The sequence below is a fragment of the Ictidomys tridecemlineatus genome, chromosome 6, assembly GCF_052094955.1.
Source record: "Ictidomys tridecemlineatus isolate mIctTri1 chromosome 6, mIctTri1.hap1, whole genome shotgun sequence".
In the NCBI taxonomy this organism is placed as follows: Eukaryota; Metazoa; Chordata; class Mammalia; order Rodentia; family Sciuridae; genus Ictidomys; species Ictidomys tridecemlineatus.
The window spans coordinates 69,446,271-69,459,603 of NC_135482.1; the positions used below are offsets into that span (position 1 = coordinate 69,446,271).

Genomic DNA, 13,333 nt, shown 5'->3' on the forward strand with positions numbered 1-13,333 from the left:
GATTATAATTTTATATTAAAATTTTCTTCCTTAATTTTGTTTATTATATTTTGAATCTATTAGAGGAAGTTTCAAAACCAAGAGGTGGACTGGTAGGTTGATAATGTGATCTTCAGGGAGTCATAAATTAACATTTGACCAAAACAATATGGAGTAGCAATTATTAACTATTTTTAATGATGACTCTATAGAATAGTTGCTTATTGTTTCACTTGCATTCTGTTTGGGAAAGGACTGTCAAAGTTTATTTTTCTGTGAGAGTATAGAAATTTTTAGACTTTTCCTAGGGTCTCAGTTTATTTCATTGATGATTATGAGTATAACTATTGCCAACTTAATAGTATGAAAATTAAGTGATGATACAAAGAAATTAATATTTTCTGTTTTTAATATATGTTCTTGTTACCTGAAATATCCCAAATCAAATAAAAACCAACATAGTAAATGAGTGTAAAAATGGATCAGATTTTTAAAAATAGCTCCCATTTGTTACCTAGCCTACAATTGAACAAATTTGTATTGACTTGGATGATGGTAGAAGTAGCTCCTATCTTACTGAACTTATTTTTTTATTTTTTATTTATTTATTTTTACACTTATTCATTCACCATTTAATTGCAAGATGGGTTTGCTGTTATACTTGTAATCCCAGCAACTCATGAGGCTAAGTCAGGAGATTGCAAGTTTAAGGCCAACTTTGGAAACATAGTAAGACCCTGTTTTAAAATAAAAAGTAAAAAGGGCTGGGATAAAGAGCTAGGTTAAATCATCAGTTCTGTAGAAACAAATAAAATATATTCAATCATTTATTCAAGATTTATTCTTTGAATACTGAAATGGAACACAAAATAATCAAAATTCTTATCAAAAATTCACAGTTCCAGGGCAGGCATTGCAGGAGGGGTCGAAATGGAAGAACAGTGAGAAGTAGATAATTAAAATACATTAGCATGACCTGGAATATTCTACTAGGGAAAACATAGTAGCTCCTAATTTGCAGGAGGAGGAGGTATTTCCATAAATGACATGAAATTTTTGTGTAATCAGTGAAGATGGTCAGAGTTCTCCAGAAGAACCTGAGGAAGAGAACATTTCAGACAAAAGGAGCAATATGTGTAAAGGCATAGGTGTATGTCAGAACCTGAAAACTGTCTCTACCTTGAACTGCCTGGGAGCCCTGCCAAGACATTAAAACACAACAGAGGAAACCAGGACTTAGGTTGTGTAGTTATTTAACATTTATTGAACATTATCATCCTGGGTACTAAACCAAATCTTTTTAGCCCCTTCCTGTGCCCAGTGAGTATGGCCTGATTAAGAACACAGCTAAGACAGGGATGAAAGCAGCGTCTGATCGTTCAACAGTTATTCTTACAGGGATTTGGTTGTTCATATAGAGATTTATAGATTAGCTATGGCACTTTGAATTCCACTGGGAAGAAAATTGGCACCAGGTGCAAACTTCAGAATGTAAATTTATTTTACATCAGGCCACAGAATCCAAAGGAAGGTGGGCTGACCATTCTGGTTCCTCTGCAATGTCATGGCCATTCAAGTATAATACCAATGAAGAAGCCCATGTGTGATCTATGTATTTTACCCCTAAACTACCAATAGTAAACATGAACTTATTAAAAACCAGGAAGTTTTCTTATACTATTAGGGGTGTAATTTTGTACAATTTTGAGTAATTGAGTGAGGAATTTGGAAAATAAGGTATTCATTCATGCAATTCTATAATCTCAGTGTTTGAACTCTCCTGATGGATTCTTGGGAATGGTCTCTAAGAATTTTATTACAGTGCTGTAATTAAAGGTATCATAACTGTGAGCTCTTATAGCAGGAGACAAAGTATCATAATGAAATGTTAATCTTTATTTTTAAAAAATAAAACACAAGATATTCTGTTTTATTAGTTGTAGTGAATAATTCTAGTCTAATCTCAGTTGGTTGTGCCAAAGGCAGTTTTTTCAAAGTTACAGGTACATTATCATTATAATGGCACAAGTAATAGAGTTATAGAATGAAAATCAAGCATTATTTTTTGCTCTCATAATTTATATCATATGGCTCAATCAATGTAAATTAATAAAATACATTTTTAATTTTAGGTCTAAATAATATTTCTGTGAAAGACTAATAAGTAGTGTTGTGCAGGGATGTTATCTGGATAATGTGTGTATTTACTTAACATACTTCATTTTCTGTTCATCTTGACTCTGATGTTAGGTCTGTTTTCCTTTCCATATTCACTATAATTGTTTTTAACATTTAAATTTTTGATGAATGCTAGAATTCTGAAGTTACCTAACATTCCTGTGAACTTGGGCAGGATACATCAACACTTTGAACTACCACTGACTCCTCTTTAAAATGATGATAGATACTGGTTCGGCCTCTCTTAATGGGGTGTTGGAAAGATCAAATGATTCATGCTTTTGAAAGTATCAAATTATAAGCAATGAAAGGAGACACCATATTGGTTGTTTCTTTTAAAGTTTGCATTTATACATATTATAAAATCCAGTTTGACTTATGTAATAGATATATAATACTTTGTTTGCGAAGAGGGAAGGAATTTAATAAGGAGGTCAAATATTCCCCCAACAGTTTGCATAAGTATCTTTATGCCCCCAAGTGTGGATGGAGGTGTTAACCACAGGCACCTAACTCCCAGAAGTACAATTCCATTGTACTACAGTCATGACTCATGGAGTAATACAATTTCATATTCTTCCCTATCTCAGGGAGTAGTTAGGTGGCAGAGTTATTTTACTATAATTACTCCCCAAATATTAACCAACAAAGAGTATACATAGCTGACTTTGGAATATACTTCTGAGAATTAATCCCCATCCTTGTCCCAGTCTCCTTCTGTTCTACTATTGGTGGGCCTGTTCTCCAAATCCTTTTGTATTTAATGTTTGTGGAAATGTAAATGATGTGTATACTCAGAGTACTACTTCAAAATCTGAGGTCTTTTTTAGTTTGCAATTTGTATATGTCTGTGGTTAAATGAATTCTCATTATATAAACAAGATATAGGTACAGTTTAAAATATAGTATCTTTCAAAATATATCTTTAGGTAACAACATTTTATTCCTCATTTCAGAACATGATGAGTGTGTCACAAATCAGCACAACTGTGATGAAAATGCTTTGTGCTTCAACACTGTAGGAGGACACAACTGTGTTTGCAAGCCTGGATATACAGGGAATGGCACCACATGCAAAGGTAAAAGGGTTGAATGCCAGGTTCTTTTCCATTATGTGTAATACAGCATCTTTCCCTTCCACTCTTCCTTACCGTCAATGTTCTGGATGCCTTACACAATAACGAAGGGCCTTGTGTATGGTTCATAGTCTTCCTCTCTGGAGGTAGGAAAGACCAAGGAATAATATTAATTCGATGGCTCATAAGCATGGGTCTTAAGGCCTTGTGTGCAATACATTGGAGCCAGATTTCGGTGCTCCAAAATATTACCCTGGGTTTATAAAACTCTGTGGAAATCTTTAGTGTCGATCATTCAAAGAAGGTCTACCCCCTTTGGGTCCAAATACCACTAGGATTTGCTTAGAAAAACTATACAGAGTATAATTTATCCCAGAGGGCTTGCTTCAAAATTTGGATCTTCTGAGAATTTGTTGAGGATTAAGATTTCATCTGTGAGCCCCAAATCTTCTTTCTCTTACTTCCTACTGATTCTGATTTCTTTTTGATATGAAGAGTGAAGTTTATAACATAAAGAACTCTTGAAATTATAAGCAGATGCAGATATAATTCCTATATTTGAAGGAAGGAGAACTTTAGACAATATCAATATTCTCCTAAAAATTGCTTGAATAAAGACTCCTAAGTTCCTGTATCTCTGTTGGAAATGGAGAAAAGCTGAGATATAAGTAGTTTAGATGTAGAATCTGAATCATTGAGTTCTGTGCTTCATCAATAGGCTGCAACCTTGCAAATTACTTCAAAGAAAATGTGCACATGGTCTGGCAGATGTATTATTTTTTATTTATGAGGTTTATATTTGAAATCCATTTGTGAATCCTTGATGAGCCAGGTATTTTCCCCCCCAGAATGGAGACAGATTTAGGATTGAGGACCAACAGAGGCACATGGCTTCTTTGTGTTTATTCCTTTAATTTAGCACCAGAATTTACGATTTCTACATTCCATTACCCTAAGAAAGCATATCCTAGCTAACTAGAAGAAGCACATGCTAAGAAACTAGACAAAACTTTAGCCTCAGTGCCTGAAACAATCTTATCTAGTTCATTTATAAGATACTGTCAATCTGAGAAAGTAGCTTCTGAGTCTTAAAGAGCCAAAAGTATAAAATTAAGTGGAAACAGAAGCTTTGAGGGAAGCTCAGTCTCTCCCATCTTGGTTTTTAATCACTTTTTTTGTTGTTGTTGTTTTTCCTACCTGCCTTGTTTTCCTTTTTTTTTCTCTCTCTCTTTTATTTTTCCCTGAACTTCTTTGAAGGCAACACATCCCAAAAGATGACCCATACAGGGATTCAGATCTTAGCTCCTTTTCCTACTTCCAGAAAAAGTTTCCCTTTATTCTCAAACTTATTTTAATACATCAGTCTTTACAATGTCTTTGCCCTTAATCCTATATTCTGACCTATCCTTACCTGAGAAATGTCAGTCTCTCCCCAAAGATCACTATAATGAATTCTTCTTACTATTGAGAAATTCTAAGCCAACAGGACTGGCTTAGAACTTTTCAAAGGATCGGGTATCTGCCTAATTCTGGTACTTTGGTTGATGTTTAGAATGGTCACAGCCCTATGAGATCCAAATCCCCTCCTATTTCCTTGTCTCAGTGTCTAGGAGAGCTACCATTTTTTAGGTTTATTTTCAAATTGTTACAATGAGATTGAATCTGAATTTTAATGTGCTTCTTATTGTATAACTTACTGTTTTGTTAAAAGAAGTTTCACTATTTTGTTTTACTGGTAAATATCTTTCACATTGGAAACAGTAGTTTTACAAATTGTGTTGAAATTTCTTACATGGACGGAAAATATTAGTATTATAATATTAGAAAATATTAGAAATTATAATAGCTTATGTAATTTGACATCCAAACCTCTAAGAAATGAAAGAAGTTGGACTTCGAGATTATTGAAATACTTCTAACATGCTAAAATCATGTACCTGACTTACATTCTTTATTCACGTATCTAAATTATTTTAGCATTTTGCAAAGATGGCTGTAGAAATGGAGGAGCCTGTATTGCTGCTAATGTGTGTGCCTGCCCACAAGGCTTCACTGGGTCCAGCTGTGAAACAGGTAAGAATATCATTTCATCTTCTAGAAAATGAATTTTTACACTAAAGCATAAAGTAATCCATGAGGAAAATGATGTTTCAGGTTTCAAGTGGGCTCTCAAAGCATGGAGCTATTAATAAGGAAGTGCTAGGAGGAAAGAGGTGGGAAGTTTCAATGATGCATATTCACTGGGCAATTCCCCAAAGTCACGCTAAGGAGATTTTGCAACTATTTTAACTATACGCATATTGAACTTTTTCAGAAGGATGTGTGGGATTGCTCGAGATTTCATGGCTTCATAATTCTTATTACTCACTGTGAGCTCATTTTTACTGAATCTATGGGTTTTTTTTTAAAGCATAGAGTTCAAGCTTATGGTCAAATCTGTTTCTAGGGCACTCTGCCTTCTACATCTACATTTGAACATTTTTAATAAATTTTTTATCTGGCCCATTCAGTATTCTTTAATTTTTGTTCATTTAGGAAATATTTAGAGTTTTCTTTTCCCTAATTATTCCTCATTCAAGGAAGGTATTCTGAACTCACTTTTTCTTATAGAAACCAATATTAGAAACTTTAAAAATTATTTTAAAAATAATATATAGTCTATCATTAGCTTATGAGAACAAAGTAACATGCTTCATCAGATTTTAAAATGTGAGATTTTAAAAATGTGAGTATTAGCTCCTACTTAAAATTGTGCCAGTTATCTTTTGGTTGCCATTGGTTAAGCAGTTCAAGTAGCAGATGTATTCAGAGAGTCTTATTATTCTCCCTAAAAGAAGTCTGCCACCACTGGTGATTGACAGTTATCATGTCATATTGCTTTTCATAAATCTTAAAGCAATAGATGTAGCACATGCTCTGCCTCTATTCTACCTGCAGTCATCTGATTTAATAAAAACACAAACTGACTGAAATATGAGACAGAAAACGTTCCGTTCTACTTGGGAAGTGAAAATTCTATGGAAGAGATACTGCCCCTATGCACAAAAATAAATCACAAAAGGTCTTATATCACTAGATCATCACTCTCTCCAAGTACCTCTAAGTGACATTTTCAAACTTCAGTGATTAATTTCTCATCTCCAATATGAAAATGCCTAGTGACTACCTTTAATGTGTAGTACCCTTTTTAAAGGTATCATGTCCTAAATCAAGAGTTCCCCAAACTTATTATGCATGTGAATCACTATATAGTTTGCTAACATGTTAAAATTCAGATTTTTATAATTAATTATAGACTTTACCATAAAACAAAATTAGATACCTCTAATGCAATCGCCTTCCAATATTTCTATCCCAGAATTTCTACCAATATACTATACCCACACATATCAAGGTACACTTTGAACTTCTGTATATTTACACTTAGCAAACCAAGTTTTCTGAGTACATTCTCAAAATTGTACCACTCTAATATAGAGTCTGGATAATGACCTACTGGCTTTGTTAGAACCTTTTAATGGTGTGAGGAAAATGGTGTGGAATTTTGAATAAAGGCTGTCTTGAAAATCTTGGATGAGTAATAGCCATGCCCAATCCTACAGTATAATTTTCCCACTAGAAAATAAATCATATGATGAAATTGTAAAAATCTGGAATGATGTAAAATTAATTTTAGCAATGTAATATTTAAGATGGGTGTAAAAATAACCCACCAGAATATTCAGTTCTCTCTGTTTAATTATAATTGAACTTTATGTGAACACAATCCCCAGATTGACTCTAAGTAGCTATCTGTAGCAGCCCAGGGCTTTGAGAAGAACAGATGTGGGCTCAAAATCTAATTCTACTGTTTACTTGTTTTGTGACCTTGGGTAAATTACTTAACTTCTCAGTGTTTGTGCCCTCTATATTTCACCTTACTCTTCGCCACTCTCTTCCAACGTAGCTATGATTTCCATTTATATATAAAAATATTGGGTTCACAGTAATTTAAAAATTTTTTTCACTACTACAGCAGTTCAGGGATCTCAGATTTATCTCTCTCCTTCCAATTCCCACAGAATATCAGAACAAAAATTTGATCATATTACCCCATGTGGAAGGAAAAAAAAAACTCTTTTGATGTTCACCATTGCATTTTTACACATGATGGATAATGCCCTTCATACTACATATTCACCCAGCTTCACTATTGTATCTCTCTGGCTCCTCACCTTATTTCCATTTCTAGGCATTGAATTTGAGAGTGTACAAGGTGCTCACTGTTCACTTTTGTATCCTTGAGGCACAGTGTAAGGCTCATACCTTAGCAGTGTTCAGTAAATACTTGTGAATAAATAAAGGTGCAAATGAATGAATAACTAAGTGATGAGGATTAAAAAATGGTGCAGTAGCTTCCATATTTGCTGGACTTCCTTGAAGGTTAGTTTAAAGAATCTTCAGGGTCATATGGTTCTGTTCTTATATAGCAGATGAGGAAATATGGCACAGAAAGGTAAGGTAACTTACATAAGATGTTGCATTATGGATCCTATATCTCTAATCTGGAACTCGTTCCTAGTCCAGTGTCTTCCTCCTCTCTTTCTTCATCTTCCATTTTATCCTATGCCATGCTGTTCATCCATAAATTCGTCATCCTATCATCCTCTATCAGGTCTGTGATTTTTATTATGCCCAAATTTTCAACTACATGATAATCCTGTTGTCTTTAACAGTGAAAACTGTGGCAATTTTTCCTCACAAAGTAATAAAAGCTTTAAGATTGTCAAAATTTGCAAGTATAGGAAGGGCCTACTTTGGTCTGCAGGAATGCTGTCTGATAACCTATAAAGGAGATTAATTTGTAATCTCAGTGGCCAACCATTTGCACCTTTGTAATAGAATCACTGGGGATGAAATAACAGGATTTCCCTGTTTTTTTTTCTTTAACTATCTTAATGTTTATTTACCAATTCTTGTTATTTTAGTAAAAAAGGTCTCCTCTGCATTCTCTCCCCTTATTTATTTAGTTTATTTTGGCCATATATATAATAGCAGAAATAGTTGAATTAACTTACTAACTTCACAAGAGATAAGTGTGTGCTTTATGGTGAATGGAATTAATATTTCATGGACTTCTTTCTTAACCACTGTACAAAATCACCCACATAACTTTATATTTAATTAAACATCTTAATATTCCATCAGGTATTTAACTTGGATTTAGTAGGGTGATTATTTCCTGGATTACTCAGTAAAATGCATTAGAAATCTATGTGCTGAAATTTAACAACTCTATCACTGCCATTCCATATTTATTACACAGTTGCTAAATCTCAGCAAACATGTTTCTGATGAACTTATTAATATGCAAAGTTGTTTTATGCTAAAAGTGAATCTTTCAGAAATAATTTAAGGCATAATACTAAAAGAGTTGACAGTTCCCTATAAACAACCACTCACTTAAATAAAAATAAAATGATTATAACTGGGAAGAAATTGGTATCAAAGGGTAAAGCCCCCCCCAAAAAAAATTCTGAAATATCAAAGAAGAGATCACACATTTTGGTGACAAATGGCTTCTTTTTCCCTTGTATATAAAATTATGAGTTTCTTATCCACAGATAAAATAATTTTAATAATTTTTATTGAATTATTAACATAAATTTAAGTTGTTTCCTAAATGCTTTGGTATCTTAATAAATGTAGTTGCAAAATAGCAAAATGAAGGATGAGGCATATAAGAGTGTTGCTTTGCTTCAAAAATAACTCCAAATGGATTGACACAGGTTGATTTAAAAATATTGTGCGTGTGTATGTGTGTGTGTGTGTGTTTATGTATATGTGTGTGTGTATATATTACAAGTTGTGTGTGTATGTGTGTGTGTGTATATATATATATAATATATATATTTTACAAGTAGTTAAAATCTCTTTTTACTTAAAATATGGATTTTTGCTAGTGACATATATAGTTAATATTCATTAATAGCAAACTATTATGGTTCCTGATGTAGTTGGACTGCACATTTTTCATCATGGAATGTACATATTGATTTAATTCCATCATATATAGCTTTCTTTAAGACATGTATTTATTTTTTTAATAGTATGCTTACTTAACTCATTAGGATAAATACTGAGGAGTAGTATAGCTGGGTCATATAGTGGTTCCATTCCTAGTAATACATATTTTTCAAAACTTTCATTAATTTACATAGGAGATTTTACATGGGAAAACAAAAACAAATTCAGAAGTAAGACAAAATTCTCAAAACATTTCTGATACAGAATACCTTTTATTGTCACTAAAATGACTCAGTTAAATTCTGTTCCTTTTTCATGGGAGAACAGTAGAATTTGAGTAAAGTATTTGAGATAACATGATAAATATAATTTTAAAATGAAACAAAAACTTCAGTAACCCTGCTTAACCAACAGGAAAATCTTTTTAAAGTATTATTTTAAATTTATTTCTGTTCTTGCTTAACCAACACAAACTTCATATATATTTAAAAAAACATTAAACAAAGAAAATTCAGGATGGAGAAACCTCTGATTCACTGTCTATTAAGTCACTTGTCTGGATCTAAATTTCTCACAGAAAGAGATAGAACACAACAGACACTAGTATGGCAGTATGTAAAAAAGTGGATGTGTAACCGATGTGATTCTGCAACCTGTATACAGGGTAAAAATGGGGAGTTCATAACCCACTTGAATCAAATGTATGAAATATGATATGTCAAGAACTATGTAATGTTTTGAACAGCTAATAATAAAAATTTTTAAAAAAAGAAAAAAGAAAGAGAGCAGTTTATTTGGTAGCTTTTGATGGGGGTATCTGTTAATCTGCCTAGGAAGAAACCTGTATTCATACTTTCTGAGACCAACCCAATTTTAAAATTGGACTCTAATGATAAAATGATTAAATGACATTTGATGGATGTATGTGTATGAATCAATTTTGTATGAATTAAGTCACTTTGGGACACCTGAGTGTCCCAAAGACACTCTTAATATTAGGGATGGAAAAAAATTAAAGGAAACAAAAACACTCTAACTAAAGGCTTTTTTATTTTTATTTTTTAAAGTTTCTTCCAGTCTTTTATTTGCCTTTTTACCTTGTAGCTGTCTTTTGAATTTTTCAAAAATTTATTTTTTTAATAAAACTAATTCATTGATCTAATTTTTTTGTTTTTAAGAATTGTGGTCAATATAATAATACAGAATTTACCATTTAAACCATTTTAAAGCATATGATTTAGCAGTATTAACTATATTCACATTATTGTGTTACCATCACCACCTTTCATCTCTAGAACTTTTCTGCATTCTCCAGTTTAATCTCTGTACCCATTAAACACTTAATTCCTTACTTCATACATCTATCAACTCTGGCAACCACCCTTATACTTTATATATACTTCTGGCTATAGGAAGTATTATATATTATTTGACCTTTTGTGACTGGCTTATTTTACTTAGTACAATGTCTTTGATGTTCTCCAAGTTGTACTACACATTAAGATTTACTTTCTTTTTAATGCTGAATGATATTCATATATATATCACACTTTGTTTATCTATTCATACCCTGATGGGCACTTGGGTTTTATATTTAGATATTATGAACAATGCCACTGTGAACATGGAAGTACAAATGTCTGTGTCCCTGATTTTACTTTTTGTCAGTTATATACTCATAAGTGCAATTTCTGGGTCATATATAATTCTGTGTTTGATATTTTAAGGGACTGCTATGCTTCTTTTCATACCATTTTATATTTCCATCAGCATTGCACAAGGGTTCCACTTCCTTGCTTTGTCAGGGGCTAGGGATATAGCTCAGTTGATAGAGTGTTTGCCTAACATGCCCAAGGCCCTGGTTCAATCCCTAGCACTGCACACACACACACACAAAAATGTTGGCAAGTGTCAGTTTGGATCAAGAATTTCTCCCAAAGGCCTTTATATGGAAGACTTGGTCCCCAGTCCATGGCATGATTTACTGGGAGGTAGTGAAACCTTTGAGATGTGGGCCTGGTAGAAAGATGTTTAGGCATTAGAGGTGAGCCCTACAAATAGATGTTGGGTCCCTGGGCCCTTCTTTTTCATTTTTGAACCATCATGGTGAGCAATTTTACTCTACCATGTACCCACTGCCATGATATGCTGCTTCATCAAAGGCCCCAAAGCAATAGAATCAATTGAACATGGACTGGAACCTCTGAAAGCATAAGCTACAACAAACTTTCACTCTCTGTTTTAAAATTTTTTGGTTATAGATGAACCCAATACCTTTATTTTTTTTAATTTATTTTTATGTGGTGCTGAGGATGGAACCCAGTGCCTCATACATGCCAGGCAAGTACTCTACCACTGGGCCACAACCCCAGCCCAGCTTCTACTCTTTTCAAGTTGATTATCTCAGACATTATTTTTGACACTAAAGGCTTTTTTAAAAAGTGCTTTTTCGTACTGGTTCTTTTTAGTTATACATAACATAAAGATTCACTTGACTTAAGTATAAAGGCATGGAATATAATTTACTCTAATTCAATTCCTAGTACTTCCCCTTGTCCTCCCTTCTTCCCTCCCCCTGTTCCCTTCCCTCTAAACTACTGATCTTCCTGTTATTTACTTACATTTGTTTTTTTTAAATTGATGCCTTGTAGATATACATAATGGTGACAATCAGTGTTTTATATTCATATATTACATAGGAAAGTTAGGTCAGATTCATTCCACTGTTCTTTGATTGTTCTGTCCCTCCTCCCCCTCAAATCCCTTCTTCTATTTTGATGGAATTCTGCACCCCTATCGTGCTTTTCTTTTCTTTTTCCCCTTATTTTGGACTAACTTAAGCATATCAGAGAAAACATTTCACCTTTGACTTTTTGGGTTTGGCTTATTTCACTTAATAATATAGTCTTCAATTCCCTCCATTTACTGGCAAATGCCATAATTTCATTCTCCCTGATGGCTGAGTAATACTGGTCAGGAACATAAAAGTTGAAGTCAGAGACAGCAACCTGATTTTTAGCTTATTGCTCAATACCTGTTTCATCTTTTCATGTTACTCATTTCTTTCATCTTAATTTTCACATGTATAAAGGTGAAGAGGATATTAATATCAACCACATAGGAGTGTTTTGGAGATTAAATGAAGTAAGCGAGGCAGACAGTGTGATGTGTGGGGCTTTGTAAGTCCTTGATAAATGATATTGAATATAACTATATCATAAATTTTTAGTTAAATTTTAAATATAGAACTTTTTGAGGATTTGGGCTATCCTTGAGTTATAAAAGTTAGAATTGTTATTCTTACAAATGATTGTAGTGTTCTTGATTTATTTATAACGAGCTTTAAGTACAATTTTAGTACACTTTAAGGTTTAAAATACTTAATTCAGAAATGTACATCCTTCACATTGACTTAAAAATTGCTGTTTTACTAACGATTGCTTGGCCTATGCTGGTCTTTTTTTCCATATTAATTTATAAACACTTTTCTAGATCTGTGAAGAATATCATTGGTATTTTGATGGGGATTGCACTGAGTTTGTATATTATTTTTTGTAATGTGTTTATTTTAACAATTTTGATCTCCCCATCCATGAACAAAGGAGATCTTTCCTTTGATTTTATTTCAGTGTTCTGTAATTTTCATTGTAGAGATCTTTCACATATTTGATTAGGTATATTTTTTTTAGGTTTTGGAAATGGAATTATTTTCCTGACTTATTTTGTCAAAAGTTTCATTATTTCATTATTGGTGAATAGAAAAGCTACTAGTTTTGAGATATTGATTTTGTGTCAAGCTAACTTTTCTAGAAGTCTTCCTATGGAGGTTTTGGAATATTCTAAGAATAGAACCATGTTATCTACAAACATTAATAATTGGACTTCTTCCTCTGTTTGTATTCCGTGTAATTCCTTCTTTTGCCTATTTGCTCTGGCTGAAATTTCAAGTACTATATTGAATAAGAGAGGTAAGAGTGGACATCCTTGTCTTGTTCCTGATTTTAGACTGAATGCTTTGATTTTTCCCCATTCAGTATGATCTTGACTTTGGGTTTATCATATATATAACCTTTATGAAGTTGAGGTAAGTTTCT

The 13,333-nt window shown here is 32.9% G+C and overlaps 1 protein-coding gene across 2 annotated transcripts in view; it reads left to right on the plus strand.

Annotated features, from left to right (window-relative positions):
* Positions 1–13,333, plus strand: part of Nell2 (neural EGFL like 2) — a 360,268-nt gene that overhangs the window by 258,964 nt on the left and 87,971 nt on the right. For both annotated transcript variants that reach the window (XM_078014849.1, XM_078014850.1), the window contains exons 15-16: positions 3,114–3,236; positions 5,211–5,306. In XM_078014849.1, the coding sequence (XP_077870975.1) occupies positions 3,114–3,236; positions 5,211–5,306 (219 nt within the window). The remainder of the gene's footprint in view (positions 1–3,113; positions 3,237–5,210; positions 5,307–13,333) is intronic.